Here is a 21,264-nt window from a genome sequence, read left to right as displayed (position 1 = left end):
TAAATTATAAGAACTTTATTTACATAAATCCACATAAAAGCCTTACCACTAGCTTACCTAATTATGACTAAACAACATACATTTCGACGTTGCACCAACCACAAACGTTGGTGCCACGTCAAAGTAACCTCTGAAGTTTTTGGCAACAGCAATTTATCCAAAAATATTCAAAGTAGACTCAAGTAAAGTAAAATGAACATTTTAGTTTAAGAAAAATGGCAATTTTGACAATACTTGTTAAACAACATTTAAAATTGACTTTAGAATATATTTCGAGCGATTCGAAGACTGATCGCTATCAAACGAGCGCCTCTTCAGACAGATCATTCCTTTTATGAACTTTTAAAAATAAATTAATTCTTTCTCGACAATTATTATTTCTTTCCAGCTAGTAACATTTTTAATCATCTAACGTTAACCTATTTTATTTCAAACTTTATCTATCTGTCTTTAGGCGGGTTGTATTAAACAAAAGTAGTAGTAAAATAAATAATAACATTGCTGCTTTAGATTGGACTTTAAATCAAGTCAAAAGGGTTGATATTCAGTCTGCCTTTGGAGCCGCTCCTTGTCATTCAATATCCCAACTTCTTCAGAGCCTTCAGGTCTACATCGCCGTAGTAATCCTCGCTGTAAAATTTTTACACTAATTTTAGCATCTATTAACTAAAAAGATTCGGGCAAAGCATTTTTTTTAAATCATTAAAAAAAGATTAGGTAGTTCAAGTCATCCGATGATTTAATTTTAACAAAAAAACCTATAATTTACTTTAATAAGTTAAATTCTAGTTACGTATTGTTAATAAATTAAATTAAATTATTATTAGTGCATTTAATCCAAATAAATTAGAATTAATTGCATTAAATTTTTTCTGCTTGCATAATCGTAGTTAACAATTTTTAAATTGTAAATTATTGAAGAACCAGTTACGAGCACTAGTATATTATTAGTTTTACTAGTATATTATTCAATTATTGTTATAAAAAGGTAACATACCTGGTTAACCCAAGGAAAGCGGATTCGCCGTCACAGTCCATCGACTGTTACTGAACCGCTTACAGTTTATTAGAAGAAAATTATTTGAAGACAGAACCAAGAAGATTATTTGTTATTAGAAAGTGAATGCAATCGAAAAGGAAAAGATGTGACAGAAGGTGTTAGGACAACTGTGCAATAGTGCAGCACTACTTACAGAATAAACACAACTTTAAATTTTTATATTTTTGTTTATTTTATCACTAAAAATAAAACTTAAGTATTACAGTTTCTATCAAACAACAACACTCAGTCGCAGCGAAATAATTCAGTACAAAAATATTTACAAGTGATGGGTGTTGGGAATCAATGGAACAACGATTTTCTACTTTTACACAGAGCTACGAGCTTTAAATGCAAACCTGTTCAATATGTACTCCCTATTTAAGGTACAAAACTAATATACACAACTGTAACTGTCGGGGTAAAACTAATTCTGATTCATAGGAAACTATCAAAACTATGATACAATATTAAAAAATAAATATTTCTATCGCTGTACGATTTTCTACTAATTTTCTAACCTGCCTCTTGAAACTGCTTTAAAAAAGGCTACAACGAAAAAGTATTTGGCAACTAGAAACGAATACATACTCCTAACCAAATTCGAATTTGAAATTTGAACCTGGAACAAAATCTTCGCGCACCAAAAGGAACATTTTTAAAACATGCCAGTGTTATTTACGTTAGTGTTGTTGCTTTCGGTGCGAAAAAGTTTTGTTTTGTAGAACGATGTGAGTATTAAAGGTTAAGGTGGGGGAAGGGCTTAGTTCTCCTTTTGGGGGCGGGCTTTGAGCTGGGGCTTGTTGGCGCGGGGCCCGTCCTGGTTGTATCCCGCCAGGAGCTCGCTCTTGCGGATCGTCTTCAGATCCAGGTCTCCGTAGTAGTCCTCGCTGAAAATGTAGGGGTTCCTTACTGCCTGCCTCATCATACTAAGCTCTTAACTCTACGTTCTTATCATTATCTAGCTCGCGGACATATTAAAATTTCTAGCAACTTTTACTAAGTTGTAGTACTGACTAAGAGAATTGTGTAACTAGTAAACTGCCTTGAAACCAGATAATATCCGTTCGCTTTTCTGGTAATGTTATCTAACGTTTGTTTTTCTCGAATGGTTCGGAGCGCTATATGCCGTGCAAAAACTTTAAGAAAATTGAAACTTTGTTGTCGACCTTCGTTCGAAACTTGATCGGGTGGATCTCGTTGGACCGAATGTGATTGTTCAAGGCAGACAGACCATGAACCGGAGACAACGATTTTGAAAGTCTCCTCATTGTTTCGGATCTAGAACTAGTTTTATCTAAAGTATGTGTAAAACTGGCTTTTGCATTGTTGTATTCACAAAGACAGCCATTGATAACATCAGTCGGCCAGCGTTGCTGACGTGTACAACCGAAATCAGATTCAAACTAACTGTTTACGTGAACAGTTCGTCTGAAAAGCGAGGCATGAAAAATCAGCGTCTAAAAAGTACTGTTACGTACACAAACGGCTATTACCATATGTTATGCATCCGTTACACCGGTCGGCAATGACCACGGTCGTATCACTGTGCAAGCGTAGAATTACCTTAAGTCATGTTAATTTCAGTGCTGACCCAAATATGTCGTAAGCGCAAGGCTCCGAACCGCATACTTGCCGCCTGTTATCTAGGTGGGCGAGATCTATCTACCTACAATTACACTACTGCGCGCCTATGACACTTACGTGCGGTGTTTCTATTCGTATAGTGCAGAAGTAGTGTTAGTCACAGGGACAACGTTGTGTGGGAGTGGTTACAGGGACTTATTATTACAATTTATGAGTAGATTAATATACGCTTCGTCGTACTGAAATACCATTTTGTACAGTAGCATTGCTGAAGTGTAATATTGAGGTTTAAAGCTCGCAGAGTGGCGTGCTAAAGGCATATATTCAGCAGTGAATATCGCGACGGTAAGGCATTTCAGTAGACGCGGCGAAAGTGTTAACGTACTACATAAGCTGATCAAACACCACGGAATAAGTGATATCCAACCAGTGAGTTTGGAAGAGAACTGTTTAAGTTGTTGTGTCAGTATTACTTGTATAGTTGCGGAAAGAGGTTTGAATTCTTTTCAAGGATATCCACAGTACCTTTATACAAAGGTACTTATTGTTCCCAAAAGCATCCAATTAAAGAAGAGAATGTGATAAATAAGGAAGAGAACTCACCATCCGGGAACATCTTCGGGGTCTTCGCAGTTACCAGTGCCGTCGGAGTCTCCGATCTTGAAGACGGTTCCGATGGGGCATCCGTATTCGCGGGCTACTCCCTCCATACAGATGTAGTACTTGCGGCAGTCTTCAGGGTGGGCGTGACGGCTGAAGGAGCCAGCATTGGACACTTCACCGGGAGCAGGGCAAGAGAAACCGTTCGCTACTTCTGGGAAACACCAAAAAAGGTTACGTGAGTGAAGAGGTCGGAAGGAGAAACCAGACCAGAACAGCGGTGAGCAGTCGGAGAGAAATGAGCGGAGTGTGTGCTCAAAGTTGTTTGTGCAGGAATGTAGATCTTCAAGACAGTTTGTGGTGATGACGACTTAAAGTAAAGTACATGCCAATAGACACAGATTAACACATTTTCTTCTCAAGTTATCATACTAACTTCCTTGATACAAACTAAGTTCTTATCTGAATAGTAACTTCAAAGTTTAAATATTTTTAATTGATAAAAAACAAATGAGTTCTCTAACGAACACTTCAAATTCGAACAGCATTAAAGGATGAACCACAGAATAATAATAAGTACTACGTACAGAAGTTTTACTTCGCGAAGGTATTTAAAAAAATGTATGCTCAATGTCATTAACAATATGGTGTAATTTAGCTTGTCTCAAGAGTCAAGCAAGTTTGTCAGAAGTTTTGTTGACAAACGTCAGTGATCGGTACTGCGCCGAAGCTATAGGGCTGACTTCGGTAAAATGATGTGACGTGAGGTGCCAATCTGCAGAAAATGGCGGAGGAAATACATGATTTAGCATGAATTATCATGAATAATATTAACTACTTATTTACCTCTCAGTGTCTTCAGGCAACTTAAAAAAGTACATTCTGTGTTTTTATTATTATTTAGGCAGTTAAATACTGCACAGTATTTAGTACACCATTTTCTTTATTTTTTTCCATCATACACAAGAATACGCGTGCGTGAGTCAATGTTCGCTCGTATGTGAGGCCTTGTCGAATAGTACTCTTGTAGGGGGCAATCGTGCGTGTTTTGTTTTCGATGTAAACTCGCGGAGATGAACAGGCCTGGATGAACTCTTAAAATTCGAACAGCAATAAGGATAAACTCTTAAATTTCGAACTTATTTAAAAAGTGATCGCTTTATCTTAAAAAAAACTTTAGGCAGATTATGGCCGTAATCATTGACAATATTACTCCGTTACGTACCCTCGTTCTTGCACTCAGGGACCTGGTCAGCCCACATGCACACGCGGGACTCCCTGTCGTAGGCGAGTCCGGGGCTGCACTGGTAGCGGGAAGCCTCTCCGTTCCAGCAGTTCCAGAAGACGTCGCATTTGGCTTCGTCGGCGAAGATACCGTATAGCCGCTGGCAGTGAGGGGTGGAAATTGGGGGCTCTGGAATTAAGAGATTTGGTTAGTGTTGGTAAAAGTTTCGAGAATTTAAAGTAAAGGAAAATATGAGCACGATGTCGAAAAATGAAATCATTGCATAAACACCTAACTCGACCGACAATCTAGTAGAAACTTAAAATTGCAACGGATGTTATTCATTAGATTTTTTGTCGAAAACAATACCGACTTCATGAGAAATGCATTTTTTGCTCAACTTCAAACTAGTTTGCATAAAAAACTAACCAATAAGATCTGTCATAAATCTAAAGGTCTAAACTTCCAAGAATACTCGTTGGTCGTAATCTTTTTATGGCAAAAATGGCAGATATTAATGACCATCGATGGGAAAACCAAAAAGCGGTTCTAGTTCAAGGTGAACCTTTATGTATATGTAATCGCTTTACATATGTCACAGCTATAAATCCGTTCTCCGTCGCAAATGTGAATAGATTCTGTTGTATTGGTCTTGTGACCTTCTAACACATCCTGGTCTTGCTTCGCGAAGTATATTATGCAAATTGTCACCTTGACCACAAAATATTCTTCGTTGTTACCAACGAGAATGCTATCATCATTAACGATCTAGACATTCTACAATTTTACATATTATTGTTTTTTATGTTTTAGACTCTTTGGAAGAATATTTAGCATTTAAGACCTGTATTGGTCGGATCGTTTTTATAAAGGATGTTGGATATTTTAGAATGTAGAATCTAAGAGCATGCATCACGAAGTCATGATCCTGTGAGAATCTAAGATTAGTGCTCAAGCATAAGCTTTCGATAGGTTTATGTTTTAAGTGTGTTTAGGGTAAATCCAGGGATTTCAATGTTATTTTTACAAAGGAATCGTGAGTTAACTTCTTAATAGATCTTACCGACCTCCAAAAGTTTAACCTCAAGTTATCTCCTGTTTTAGTCCACACTTCAGAGGAACAATAGGACTCAGGACATGATAACACGAAGATATATGGGGTAACTCACCAAGCTGTGTCCTGTCTCCGCACTCAACATTGTGGAGGTAGTCGCAGTTTTCAGTGAGGTATTTGGTGTCGCTGTTGTCGAAAGCCAGACCGTTGCCGCACGTCTTCAGTTCAGCGACACCGTTGTCACACTTCCAGTATTTGTCGCAAGAGATGTGGTGGGGGTAGAAGCCGAAGTCGTCTGGGCATTTGAACGACTCCTGCGCCGCAGCTGGAGAAAAAATAACTGGTCAGAATTGGGAAGGATCAAAACAAAGGAAAGTTGAATGTGGTGCGAAGATTTGTGGGTATAAAACATTTTTGTGAGCTCGCGTATTAGACTAATTTATAACCACTTATGTGGATCGTATAACCGTGATTCATTGTGAAATAATACACCTAATTCGTGTGAAAACTTGAACAGAAGCTCAAAAGATTGCCTTGAGACCGTGAAATGCAAATCGATTTTATTTCTAACATCAATTTCAACGTTGCTTCACACGCGTTTTCGGCAATTGCCATTGAAACATTTAATAGGCCTGTGTAATACTGCAAATTCCTATCAATTATAGTCATTTCAAAATTGGTTGCTATTACCAATTCACCAATGCTTCAAATACGAGCTTTTAAAATGAATTATTATTTCATCCGTATATCAAAAGAAATAGTAGAGTTCGTTTTATCCTTATGTTACCCAACTACCTATATTATATTACCAACAATTTGTTATTTTATTTTTTAAGTTTCTCTTGTGCATAATGCAAAACTAAGATAATTCGCTTCGAGTATTAAACATTTCATCGCAATCTCACTTTTTCCGCTTCACGGCGTAATTTGGCTGCACAATGACATTTGTCAACGTTGAATAAAGAAGGAAACAACACATCAGAGCACGAGTCCTCTTGAATTTTAATTAAAATTACAAAACTCAGTTTGCTAAGCCCGGGTGGGGTTTTGCAAGACCGGTCGCGGGCAGGGCCGCTCTTTCTTCGGAATGCGCTTGGGCAAGCTGTCACCGCAGTTGGCACATTCGTGGTTTTGTATAATTGTCGCTGAACGTGTTCACCACTTTCTTTATTGCGTTTTGCTTGAGTTGTTCGGGAAAATGGTGAAAGATGGAATGTTATGATTGATTTTTTACCGAATTCAGAATTGACTGTCAAAAACTATCGATGCAATTATGTTGAACACTTTGGAAAAGAAATAGAACAACGTAAGCATAATAACGATTAGTAAAAGGCAAATTGTAAACTTAACACTAATATTGTACGCTCTAGAAATCAGCTAGGTACTGTAAGACAAAAAGTTATCTGAGTAAAATAACTTTTACATAAATCTTGTCATCGAGGTAATTTGGTATGCTGACTTTATTTATCAACAATTTAACCTCAGATGTTGTAAGAACTAAGTGCTTTTATTTGCATAAAATGTAATTCATTTCGCGATAAGTTCAATTAGACACATTTCCAAATTACCCGATTATCTGGGGTAAACTGCATTTTGTCGACTTTACGGAAGTATACATTTATTTATGGTTTGCTACGATTACGAGTAACAAGGTGTGTCAAGATATAATCACTGTATAAACTAGATTTCCATAACTGGATCAAAGACAGTCGCCTGCAGTGTCCTTAAATAAATACAATTTAGCTCGTTTTCGACGTTACAGAAAGATGCATTGTTGATTTTACCTACGTATAAAAAGTTTGTTAAGTATATTTTTAACAGTTAAAAAATGTGAAATGTCGATTCCTTGTTCTGTTAACGAAAACAACTCGAAACTCTTTAAAAATAGAAAATTCCACTTATTTTAAAAATATTCGATTCACTTTCGTCACTTTAAAAACATCTTTAAACACGTGTTACTTGTAAAAGCTGCGTGTGCGCGCATATTATGTCACTTTATGTCATGTTTACATATATGCCAGTGGCACAGCCGGTGACATTTGCCGCAGAAACTGGAAAGAAACTAATCTGTGGCGCAAGAGCCACTCTCACTTCCAGAATGTACAGCCACTAGTGATGTTCACAGTTTCATTTAAAAGGAATCTTTTATGATTATTGCGTCAGTGTGAACAACTTTATTAAAGTTTATGGGCACATAAACCTTTTCTATATTGTTCAAAGCAGTACGTTACTTATAAATACTGAATCTAGATCTATTTTTGTCTTACTATAGCTATTTATTTATAGATTTTTTAAATATACAGGGTGTTAGGTAAATGTGTATATGAGCCGACACTAGCCCATGTTAACATGGTCATATAAATGGTATGGTGAAGTCAGAAATTTGATATCATCATTTTATTTTTTTTAATTTTTATACAAAATAAATATTATTAAATCCGATTTGTATGAAAATTAAAATGAAGTTATAAATTTTCTGACTTCACCATTCCATTTATATGACTATGTTAACATGGGCTAGTGTCGGCTCTTATACCCAATTACCTAACACCCTGTAGATACGATCTTTTAACAAAACTTTCATCAAACAAATAACGTAGCATACGCACATCTCTAGTACTGAATATAGAGGAATTATAACGAGCGTTATTCATAACTGCAATTAAATGCTTCCATGGACTTCTTCCCTATGGCTTGGTTATCCAATCGCACTCATTGGTTACAAAACTAAACACATGGTGATGAAAACATCGCTAATTACTTATGCAATCGCTATGAACATCGATTTTAGGCTGCTCTGCTCTATTGGTTATGGTTACAAAATGTTCTTTGATACACACAGCTAAAAATTATAGTAAAAGCTTGCTAATTACATACTTATTAATTATGAATTTATCCTGAAAATGTCCTGCTAAGCTGTCTCAGCTTATTTTACCAGGAGATTTATAGCACTTTTGAAAACATCCATAACAAATTAACTGCATAACCCGATAATATGCAATAACTTAAATTGCAGAACTGACATATTACTCATTTAAATAAAACTTGTTGACTTAATAGCGCTGTTTTGCATACATTATAAATTTTCACACATTTGCGGAATGTCGAATCCTGAGTCGCTCGCTTTACTTGCGGTCTAGACAACCTTTCCTATTATAATCAAATAGCAAGGCAAACTGGTCGACCGAATGCCTGACGTGCCTCAGAGGCAGCCTAGTTCTTGTGAACGATCACTGACATTTGACTTTTCTATAAAATTGTCGTTTGTTCGGAGATTGTCAGTGAAGTGAACAATAAAATGAATTGTTATAAGACAATTTCCAATTTGAACATTTAAAACGATTAGTTACACGTGCATTTTTAGAAATGTGATTACAATTAAATAAAAATGAACTTTCATTATTACCGGTTGTAACAGCGAACTCGCTCATATTTTTTTTTATTTAAAATTAATTTAACGGCCCGAATAATAGACGATTATCGAACTCGATTACTAAAACATTTACATGCTATCCGCAACGGTAACTCGATTAACAAGCAAGAATCGGACTTATTAAAGTAATCATTACTCGGAAAATATTACAGCGATTATTCTGGCCTGTTAGGCATTAACCACCGAGTAATTGTGCGCTCATCGGCTAATCTTCACGTTGCCAAACATAGACAATTGGAGCGACTATGTGCTCTACATGACGTGGTAAATATCAGAAGAATTCTAAGCTAGGACGTCGTAAAGAGAACGATGACAGAAAGAAGGATTCTAAACGATATAGAATAAATATACGCCCCCTCACAGAGTACCCTCGATTAAAAGAAAACAAACTAGAGCATAATACTCTGCCTACACCCTACATCGATCACTCAAGCCCATCGGCCCGTTGTCACCCGATCGCTTGCGCAAGGCGTAGGTCGTACTCGTATGCGCCTGCACATGACATAATTATAGATTCTCACCGGCTGTCATAACGCGTGATGTAAGGCAGATATAACCGTATGAATGCATGAGGTTAGTGGGTTAGGGAAACGTATTGTTGGAAAAACAGTGACATGAAGTTTTTGAATTATCATGAAAAATGCTCCATTTGTGGCTTTTGTAGGGTTAGTTTAAAATAACGGCTGTCAAAAATATTTGGACATCACCGTAAGGTTCATCAAAATCCATTCAGACATTGTGTGAAAGAGTAACAAATATGGGTTGTCAACCTCAGAGTTTTACGTTTATTTTATTAGTGAGTATGACTTAATCAATTTTAAAATGGACTGTTTCACAAATAGCGCCCCAAGATTACGCACAAACAAACAAACAAAGACGTAACACCCTTACAGATATGCCATTAACCGCAATCAGCCCGAAACCTGCATAAGTGTGTCAAATATTCATAAAAGCCTATCATATCGGAAGCATCGATTGCATAAGTATTAAGTAGGCAAAAAGGTAATCGTTAAGTAACCCGTGTGAGTTGAGGCTGACCCAGCAATGTGGGCCGTGGGCGAACTTTCGCTCTCGATGCGCTTGGTATTGTGCAACTCGCTAACCTTTATCACTCAGATTCACTTAGCATATTACTACAATAGACTCATTAGCATGATTGGGAAGGTGTGATTCATGAATACCTACGAACCATATGAGTGTAATATTAGGGTAGATAACATCTCCTAACTGAATAATACCTTCATGGCGAATTCACAAAACATTGCATCTAAGTTTCGATAATTTCTTATTTTTTTTATAACATCTAATGTTGATTAACTTAAGAACTGGCCAAATATGTAAACATGACACAATTAATCCAAATGTTTTGATCTAATAACATAAATATCATAAAACTCAATTACACTTAAACTAGAATTTAAGTAACGTAACCGCGACATTAAACAACGAAACCATTTAAGTAACCGCGATGTGTTAAATTTAGATTAACTAACATCATCTTACCTAATTTGACACTGTAAAACAAAAGAAGACTAAAATAATTTAAATGGTGATCATCATTAGTTATTTCAATTAGCGTGCTTGTAATAATAGTAAACTAGATTTGGCGTGCAGTATTCATTTAACCATTTCATACACTAATTGAAAATCAGCATGCAACTAAAGAAAATATATGAAAATGTGAGTTAGATCGATTTGTTGTTTACGATCGCCTTCGGATCACTCGTCCAACATTATTTCAAAGAAAGCTAAACAAAAAACAACACGCAATGTACGTGTAGGTAATTTCTTTAATTGTGATCCACGACACGAGAAGCACTGACGTAACATTTAAAATACTATTAGATAACTATTGTTGAACACGCTCGGTGAAAGTTCGGGATCGTTTTTGAACGCATTCATAACGGCCTAATGTGGGCATTTTGAAACTAGAATACTTTTTATAACTGACAGCTGACAGTTTGTTAAAAAAATATAATTTAGTTCTCTTTGTTAGATCATAGGTCAATGACTTCAAATAGCATTGTACATAATCATTACACATTTTCGCGGCGCGCTCTGAAATTATTATGTCTTGTTTATTTTCGTGCTACGTGTTTGAGTTTACGGCATTTTTGTGCAGTCAATTTTAAAATAACAAGATTTAGACATTTAGGAACTCTACTTTACTACGCTTCAACTCGTCATTTCCATGAAAATAGACACGAACGTGACAGTTGTCCTAAAGTGTACACTGGTGCGTGTAGTACGCGACAGACATGACATAACAAGCTAAACAGCCATAAGAATTCACGTCGACAGGTGCGCAAGCGCGTAACACTTACACAACTGTCAATTTGGCACCATATGGGTTTGTGGGAGTTTTAATGTCTACTTATGACAATACTTGATACATGCATGCATAGAGTTTAAAAGGACACAGTAAAGTTTCAAAGTGCAATTAACTCACTTTGAAATTGCTTTTGAAGTTGATTTAGAAGCTTATCACAAATACATTTTAAATGATTCCCAAATCATTAAAATCATAAAAGCTTTTGATGGTTTCTAAATAAATACTGATTCATTTACGACAGTTAAGAGGAAAATTTTGCATCGAAATCTTTACATTATTTCTTTCGCATGTCTTTTATGTCATATTCAAGACCACTGACTTCCTCATTCAAGCCTACAAGAAGTATTCAGTGACAGCCTCGGCGCCGGTAAACGACGTTTAAAAACAAAACAATGTCCCTACATGCGAGTATCACGCCGAAGGTCAGACAATCTCCGCGAGACCGCATCTACTGGGACTAACTTACAAGTCTTACAACTTACAATCGACCCGTCTGTAACCTTAAGGGCACAGTGCACAAGTAACGAGGCCAATAGAACTAAGTGCAAATGGCAGAATACTAACCAACTTTGCATGTAAATCCGTGAACCAAATCACAGAAGATCGCTTACGATTCTGGCCTTGGGTTAATCTAGAATCTGTAACTTACAGTTCATTCATTCATGAATTAAAAGTCAAGATAATAAGATGCAAAGTACTAATTTTTTAGAATTTGTATGGCACTCATTGAAAGTACTTTAAAATATGGTTTGCCAAATATTTCCTTCGTATAATATTTGGCATCAGCATCGAACCTAATTGTTTATTAGTATAACTTTTCCAAAAATATTTGATTATAATATGATAAGTACTTTTATTGAACAGGAAAGTGCCCATTCCATCCTGATTCTGCATGACCTCATCGTTATATTTAACCTCAGGTGAGAGGAAAATGTTATTCAAGGGTAAACCACTTGGTGAGGAACACAAAAAGTCTACTAAAATAATAACATGAGTCAAGTTCATGAGATCCTTTTAAACCTGAATTTATCTTACATCTTCTTGCGATTTCAAGTTCATCAGATCAAAAATTCTAAGTAAATAATTTAAATAATTGAGATAAGTAATTGCATAACTTCCTTAAAAACAATGAGTGTAAAATGCGTCTTATACGAAACGAAATAAATACATAAAAATAATTACGAAAAAGTATCTCGAACGGTCAGACCATTCTCATTAAAAATTACATAAGAATTAGGTTGTCTTCAAAACCTAGACGCTCGTATTTATGATGTATTGTTTGGATGGTATAACGACTTATCTATCGTGATGTTGTACCAAAGACATTTCCGTTGCATTGTACGTACGCGAGATCGTTAATTGCGAATGCGTTTCCGTTATGGCTGACCTCTTACATAATTAATATGACCTTAAAATAGCCTCTACGAAAGTGGAAGTGAATGAGGTTTTCACCTTATTAGTCCATATTGATAAATAGGAGAGGCGTAACTGACAAGAGACCGTAAGATTAAGTATTACAAAGTGCCAAGTTTGGTGAATCATGATGCAAATAATTTTAATGTCATTTCATGTAAACATAATTGAGTGGTTGTAAGTTGAAAACTATATTTCATCAGTCCAAATATTCATTGAAAAGTCGTAGTAATCTGGAATTCGTAAATATTGTTGGCAAATGAAGTTAAAACCCCAATTAAAGGGTAAAGTGCCTTTGTAATTTTCATTTTTTATTCATATCATCTTAAAGTTATTTTTAGCAATCTTTTACATTGCTGCATTTAATTTTGAAAATTATATCATCTAATTATACCAAACGCATCTTGGGCATAATTAACTCAAAAGTAATAGTACTCATTTTGTGCACACGTTAAATTGCGTGCTCATGAATTATTATGTATACAAACGCGCTAATTACAACTATGCCTTGTACTACCATTATGGGTAGTTACATAATTAGTACTTAAGACATTACTACAAATCATTTCTGCTACACGTCATAAAGCGTAATAGCAACAAATACAAATGGCACGTTATTATTAAGTTTCTACTTTTTACGACACAAAAATCGACACATAATCGCATAGATCAGAGCGCACGCGCTGAAGCTGCGATTTTCACCGTGTTTTCTTCTCGTGAAACGCGCGCACGCATCACGGGGCTCGATAATTGAATACCTTCACGCTCACTCTAATAACATAATGAATATTAAGTACAATCTAAAGCTGGGTGTTCACTTACACTACATTGATAAATCTTTAAAAGAAAGTTCAAGATCTGTGTACACTATTGTAAATAAACTCAATGTCTTACTAGCAGACTACAATAGATCAAAGTACGATGTGAGAAAAGTGGCATTATTGAATATTTGCCCTTGCGCAAGCTACACAGGCGCTTCGTGAGAATCAGGTACGTGTTAGAAATTCTAAACAATGGCTTATGCGAGTAGCTCTAACGAAAAAAGACAGAGCGTCCTGCAGGGTATGCTTGATTGTACTTCTCTCATTTCTAAGCAGAAAGGTCGAAAATAGCATGTACCATTAACATTTTTCAGTCGCTCGTTATGTTACCGCAATTATTATTACGATGAACACATTTAGCCACGGGTCATTGAACGATTTGGTTATTTGGGTCTTCTTAATGCAGTAAAAATTTCAGTTTCCTGAAAACTGCTTCATATTGCAAATCGTACAAAACAGGAAAAGCTTATGAAAATATGTAATTAAATATTATGTTACGTACCTAAACTTGCGTTAAAATGTGCTATTAACCAAATGAAATATTTTAAAAATTTGACTCATTATAATGATTTATTTCCCAACTAAACTTGTATTGTTTCAACACTGAGACAGTTTAAACCATTCGATAGTTGCGAAAGGAATATTATGAGTTTAACCTAGAATATGAACCCACTCACTCGGGCCCGACTAGGCTGGTTACGATAGAAACATGCTAATTAATGACTTTGATTTTGAAATTGTGCCCAAAATTAGCTATTTAGAAGTGTCTTAATGAGCATTAATGACAAAAATGCTATTGTCCAAAGTTTGATGCAACGAAAATATGCGTTAATGACACATTTAAAGTATGAGTAAAACACATTTCAACACAAGTTATTAATTAATAATTAGTAGATTAGATCATTTAATGATTATAATAGACTAAATAGAAATTTACAAAAATAATAAAATGTACCTATGTGCAATATTGAGTGCAGCTATCAATTTTGTGTGAACAATATCTCTTCCTTCATAAATATAAAGCTCCCATAATGTCTTATCGGAAGTAATTCCGCTGGAGGTGGATTAAATTGCAAAATGACGTGCAAAATCAGTGATAAAGCTCGAGTGAAAGTGTCCCCAGATAATACGGGTTCTCGGGCAAATGCAGCTTTCGATTATAAATCAGCTGCATTTGAACTTACGATATGCTTAATCGTTTGTGACATTTATTGGCTTAAAAGTTACTTAAAATCTTATACTTGTAAAAATATGAATAATTTATAATTAAAATTTAATTTAATATGAAATTTTACTTAAAAATATAAATTAAAATTTCACAGGCCTTTCATAAAACTCAAGCTTTCACAAGCACCAACTAGACTAGCAACACATATTCCCCACAAGCCTCAGCTACAGAGCTTTCCACAACTTTCCGAGAAGTTGTTGCACTTATTTTTTATCCATCGCTCGTAAATTTCTCGACCGCTCTAGAATTTCGCCACCTCGCACATAAGCGAGCGCACAAAAATCTATTACACCACGTTATCTGCAATTTCTATTCAACACTTAAGTTGTTGTGGAAACACTGTACCACGTTTTTCACTGAATAGCGAGCGCGTTAAATATGTTTGTTTGTACGTACCTACGCCGAGGGCGGCGGCTATCACAAGTAAACACCGTGAATTCATGTTTGAACTGTAAGTCCTTGTACGTGTGGACACTGTTATGTGTGAGCACTGACTGCGGGCGGGTGACCGGGCGACGGAGGCTTTTATATTGGGTGGGCGTGAGCCGCGCGTGGAAAGCGGCGCCTGCGCAGCGGAGGGTGCGCTCCCGGGAACCACGACGCGCCCGAAAACTACGCTACGATTCTTTATTAGTATCAATTGATATTGTGTTCCTTATAATACTTATTGGGACTTGGATTTAACTTTAACAAACGTCAAAAATCTGTCAAACTCTATAGTTATTGTTATAGTTACGGTTAAAGTAGGTTGGTGAAACACAGCCAAAGTTCCCGAGTCTTTGAACCTTGTAGTCCAAAGATTTGTGAGTTCAAAAGATTTTTTAGTAGGTAAGAAAAATTAAGTCCGTTTCCTTTTAAGTGAGCGATTTAAGTTAATAAACTATGCTTAATTTATTGCTTACTTGAAGAAAAAAACATCGTGCTATTGATTGATAAACTTAATAGTTCAGAGAATTTTGCGAATCTCTCTCTCGAACTCCTTTTTTTACTTTTTCATATTTTTCTGTATTTGAACTACTATTATAACCATAATAATAGATAGCAGAGCGTGCAATATTTTTTTTAAATAATTATGTTTTTTTAGATTCGTTTTCATCAGGCAGGTAGCTTAAATCAAGGAATAACTTTCTGCTCAATTACTTTAATTATATTTATGTACATAGGTTTGATTATGTAAAATGTATTTGAACATCATTTTATGTTTATGTTATTAAAATGTAGATTATAAGAAGAACACAGAAGTAAATTAATACTCTTTCATACATTAGATATCAACGAACTCAATGCGAGCAGTTCTAAATTTAGCTTAGTAACGCTAGAAACGTCTATTCTCGAATTTTCGTAGCATATTTAGTCAATATTATTCAAAAATATGCAGTGACTTATACATAGACAGATAGAAATCATGATCAATTTATTGACTTTGTTTAATCAAATCATGCTGCATTTAAATTTAATACAAATCTGAATCAAATATAATTTCACCACCGTTGGATGAATATTGCAAAGATACAGAAATTAACCATAGGATCACTCCTATGGTTAATTGCTGTATCTTTGCATATTTAATATCCAGTTAATATAATTTCAAGGAAAAGCGTACAATAGATAACAAGGAAAGTGATAGACTTGTACATATTTATTTTTACACTGTCTATATCATTTCCTTATTGATTATGTCCAATTTGTTATGATGAGGATTGAAATCAACACCTGGTATATTAAACCAATAACAAACAGTCAAATTAAGATTAACAGTAAACATTTTACTAAGACACGTACACCATTTTCCGACACGAGCTACTCGATCTATAAAATTGAAAAACTGGTTCCTGTAGTGTACCCTGACCGAGTTCTTGACAATTTCGAAGATGTTATAAATAGATCTTAGTTACGATTAATATACGAGTAAGCCTCGCTGTCCATTGAGATCGGTGCACTTCACCGTGTGAATGAAATTATTGTCTGCGTTTCATGTTGTAGAACAATTATAAGATTGTAAGAGCTATGTTTAAAGTTTACTGCGAATGAAATCGTATTTTTGTAGAATACGAGGCTTGCAGAGACTCTACTAATTCAATACCAAGAGTAATCAAGTAAGTTGTATTTATTTAAATTTCTCAATATTGGGGATAAAAAATACATGTAGGTACTTTATGATTTTCTATCAGTAAGGAGTCATTAAAAGTATTACAGAATTGTTACACGTTTCAAGATTTACTATTTTCTCTACGGAAATGTGACATAGGTACAAGTATTACAAATACAAGATTATAGAGTATTTATAGAGCGTATCACGAGCCGGAAGACGTAGCGTGGGCAGGCCTCCCACTAGGTGGACCGACGATCTGGTGAAGGTCGCGGGAGGTGCCTGGATGCGAGCGGCGCAGGACCGGTCTTTGTGGAAATACTTGGGGGAGGCCTTTGTCTAGCAGTGGACGAATTTTCGGCTGAAACGAACGATAGAGCGTATCGTTAATAAATAGTCGCAAAGTTGAACTATAATATACAGAAAGTAATTCATAAATTCTTCATTGTTTGTATTGTCACACTTTCCTTGATATTTATGACCAAATCTAATCTTATGATCGATCAATCTAGAGTGAGTGTTCATTTGTTTTCCAGCTCATCAGCTGCGCCAGTGGACGTTGACCCTAAATTGTTGTTGATCAGCCAACAGACAGGGAAAGTGAATCTGTTCTGAGATCGTGACTCATCGCTCATGCCTTGCACCTTGCTGTGATACATCTTTGAACCAGGAACCGAGTTTACTTTACAAGTATTTAAAATGTACTTTATGAACCGATAAATAAATAAATTGATATTAATTGATTTGTGTGTTTAAAACAGAAGTACATTCGTGTAAGCAAACAAAACTTTTTAAATCAAGAATAGTTTATGTGATAAAGTAGTTTAAATAAATTGAAGCTAAACTTATGTTGCGTTAACTCCTATATTTTATACTTATTTAATTCATCGTCTTCGATAAATGATACGTCGAGTATACTCGTAGAATGTTACAACTCAATTTTACTCCCTTGAGAACAATGGGTAGGTTGTTCAATCGAATTAGATACTTTTTTCATCTTTAGTACTTTATTCGTAGCTATTATCATTTTGTAATCAATTTGCAAGTAATTAAAAACACTCTACGTTTTCTGATTAGGAAGTAGGTACATCATACATTGTCCACGGCTTCGAAGGCTCCATCGGCGAAGATAATCGAGTGGTAGATAACCGAGACTGTCATAAATGAGCGATTGTTTCACCACAACAAAGGTGAGGCCGGTTTTTCTTCTCGTCCAAAAAATGTTCCCTTCAATTTATGGTTGACTGTAGAGGCTTTAAAAACCAAAATAATGAGTTTTATTTGTTCAAAAAATCAGTTACAACATCATACGTAACGTAATTTTTAGCAAACTACTAAAAGGCGTTGGTAAGAAGAGGTCATACCACACAGAACCTACATAATATCTTACGGTCAGTGATAATGTTAAATTAGAAAATAATTGCTTGAAAAAATACTACCCACTTTGGAATAGCATAACTACATACATCAACTTCTACATCTAATTCAACGATGTGCGATTCTACACAATAGTATTTGGCACATACAATCAGTGCCTCTACCATGAGTTGCCATCGAAAACTTGTATTCGTATACTACAGTCGATAGAGTTAAAACGTGGATCGATGAAGTTTGCATTAAAATCATACCATGAGTTCAATTACCGTATACTTTACTCGCCAGCGATAATTCGATGGTTTTGTGATGTTATGTTGGTGAACATGTTAACGTATCCAACTTCACACTCTATGAATGGATGAATGAAAGAACGAATGCCGCTCCTTTCTAACTTTATAGAAAAGATAGAGTAGGAAATAACAAAAATGTCAAAAATAACACTGCAAAATTTAAGTGTCCTAGAACAGTGCTTAAAGCTGAATTAACATGATGATTTTAAATTTGTATTGTTTATTTCTTGTCATTGCGACTTTGACGCAGCTGTTGTCAGGACAACAGATAACAAAACATGTTTTGTTGAAGGATTATTGATGAATAATTTTCCACAAAAAATTGGATTTTAACCACGATAGGAAAATGAGAACCTGCGCCTATCCGTTTAAACCGATCGTAGAATTTATGGAAAGGTAAGTTAAGTAAAAATAAACATACTATGTAGTGGAGGAATTTCGAAATTAAACGAATAATTTTGAGCTGGTTTTTTTTGGAGAAATACAACCTTTCCAGCATAACTTCCACGTGCCTAGCTAAAATTCAGTAATATGAGTGCTAGATTTATATTTTCTAGATACAATAAAGTTGTTTTTCTATAGATATGGCGATCTGAGTAAGCCCACTGAAGGGCCCCAAGAAAGAGCCAACAATAGTCAACGGTGGGTAGAACTAACGGACACGCGAACGTGAAATACTGATGCCACCGGCGACACGAAAACTACTGAGAAATTGAGAAAAGTGTGTATAAATACCTACTACTTTATTCATTTTGATTGCTTTTATCTTATTTCGTCATTATTATTTGTAATGTTTATTTGTTAAGGTGTGGAGTGACTTTAAACATCAAGAAGAAGGCAACTCGCATACACAGAGCTGCCAAGGGAACACTGGACTGGTGGCGGTCCAGGTTCTTCCCTGAAGCCAAAGGATTTAGAGCAGAGTCACAGAATAAGTAATAGTACAGGTACAGAAGGATTACTCCGCAAGACGATTTAAATAAATGCGAGTCTTGCTGCGACGCGATACAGTGGAATTCAGCTCGCACAGCACTACGTACCTACAATTTTATTCACCTACAAGTTTTGTCTCTTTCTATCGCGTGCCTCTGAACTCTTCTTACGCTGTTAGGGTTGCTGTCTAGTGAAAAAAATAATTAATCTACTTATATGTCATGAGGTACGTACCTCATGACACGTATGTATGTAAGTACGCATTCATTATGGAAAACCTTGGGAGAGGCCTTTGTCCAGCAGTGGACGTCATTTGGCTGAAACGAACGAACGCATTCTGAGCAGTAGTCATGGTAGGTTAGGTTCCTATACTATCCTAAGAATTATTGATTACCTACATGGCCAACATACCTTTCAGCATCTTTGGGAAGCGAAAAAAAAGATAAATCCGGTAGATTTCTTTTCGAATTTAAACACCCGAACGCCGCACAATATTTCTTTCTCTTTATGTCCATTTTTAAATAATACATACTTCGATCATAGAATTAGGTACTACAACGCACGCCAGCGTCCTGACGGGCGCGCGCGTGACACTCGACTGATATAATACCCGCCGGCGGGGCGCTTCGCTGTAGGTAATTATCGGATGTACCGCGCGGAGTGAGCCAGGCCTGGCAGAGTGCTTGTAAATAACTACTTGTAAATTAAATCCATAATAAAGACCTAGGGTAACTGGATGGATATACCTACCTTATTATTGTAAAACTTAAGATATTATAATTAATTAAATACATTATATTGTTTTAATCTTTCATGGTCACTAAACATACATGGTAGCAATCTCGTCAGTAATAATAATTAAGTAAATACATATCCTACTGATATCCTACTTAATATTAAAAATGCGAAAGTTTGGATGTCGGGATGTTTGTTACTCTTTCACGCAAAAACTACTGAACGGATTTTGATGAAACTTTACAGTATTATTGTTTATAACCCAGTATAACTAGGCTATAATTATGACGATCTGTGACAAACTAAATTTCACGCGGACGAAGCCGCGGGCAAAAGCTAGTTGAAAATAAAATGATTAATTTTTATTGACTATTTATTTCACAAAACCTAATAGGTACATAATACACAGACTGATTAAAAACAAAAGTTAATTTCAACTTATGAAAATACATATTCATTGTCGGATTAGCTTTCTATCATGATCTAGTAAGGCTGCGTTTCCACCAGAGATGTGCGAGGATGCGTAGCGAAGGATGTGTTTGTAAAGAACCAATAGAATCGCTTCATTTACCTCGCCTCGGTCAGCACATCTCTGGTAGAAAAGGCTCAGGCTGTACAACACTAATGAGCATTTTCAAATCTCTGCTACACATCCTCATACGATACATTTTCCTCGCACAGCTTTGGTGGAAACCCGCACACATTTTCACAGCACAGCTAGACATCTTCGCACGACACAATTCCCTCGCATATCTCTGGGAAACGCAGCATCCTCTCCCTCCCCCAAGGATCTCCACAATGTGCCCGCATCCAGGTTCTTCCCGCGACCTTCACCAGATCGTCGGTCCACCTAGTGGGAGGTCTGCCCACATGCTGATAACATGTTCCATCGTAATAAACTTCTTTCCGACATAATTTAATAAAGAAAACACCTAAAATGACCTAAAACCACAATTTTATTTTGCTTTTCACACGTCAATAAGCCAGTGAGTTACGTTACTGTGACAGCTAAGGTATTTTTCGATGACATCTTTGAAAATTGCAACTCATGGTAAGTTATTTGTATGAAACTTAATAAAAAACTTTAGTCGCTATCGTATTCATTTAG

At 35.8% G+C, this 21,264-nt stretch overlaps 1 protein-coding gene across 3 annotated transcripts; it reads right to left on the bottom strand.

Moving 5' to 3' along the window:
• On the bottom strand, positions 1-15,247 carry LOC135080287 (protein obstructor-E). 3 transcript variants are annotated; one of them, XM_063974980.1, is made up of 5 exons: positions 15,129-15,247; positions 5,621-5,830; positions 4,452-4,640; positions 3,230-3,440; positions 1-630 (listed from the first exon to the last, which is right to left on the bottom strand). In XM_063974980.1, the coding sequence occupies exons 1-5, from the start codon at positions 15,172-15,174 to the stop codon at positions 576-578; spliced, it is 711 nt and encodes a 236-aa protein (XP_063831050.1). In that variant the 5' UTR covers positions 15,175-15,247; the 3' UTR covers positions 1-575. The 3 variants fall into 3 exon arrangements, with proteins under 3 accessions (XP_063831050.1, XP_063831049.1, XP_063831047.1); XM_063974979.1 differs by lacking the exon at positions 1-630 and adding an exon at positions 1,208-1,929 and having other exon boundaries at positions 3,230-3,437; XM_063974977.1 differs by lacking the exon at positions 1-630 and adding an exon at positions 1,208-1,929 and having other exon boundaries at positions 15,129-15,246.
• Positions 15,248-21,264: the final 6,017 nt, after the last annotated feature.

Source organism: Ostrinia nubilalis, chromosome 2, assembly GCF_963855985.1.
Source record: "Ostrinia nubilalis chromosome 2, ilOstNubi1.1, whole genome shotgun sequence".
Lineage (NCBI taxonomy): Eukaryota > Metazoa > Arthropoda > Insecta > Lepidoptera > Crambidae > Ostrinia > Ostrinia nubilalis.
The sequence above is the reverse complement of the archived record's forward strand: the minus strand, read 5'-3'. Positions and strand labels throughout refer to the sequence as shown.

Excerpts from the sequence above, each read along its gene's own strand:
- LOC135080287 (XM_063974977.1), bottom strand. The coding sequence starts at position 15,174 with ATGAATTCACGGTGTTTACTTGTGATAGCCGCCGCCCTCGGCGTAG. Across the intron at positions 5,831-15,128 it reads AGCCGCCGCCCTCGGCGTAG|CTGCGGCGCAGGAGTCGTTC; the intron begins GTACGTACAAAC and ends TTTTTTCTCCAG. Across the intron at positions 3,441-4,451 it reads CCCTGAGTGCAAGAACGAGG|AAGTAGCGAACGGTTTCTCT; the intron begins GTACGTAACGGA and ends GGTGTTTCCCAG.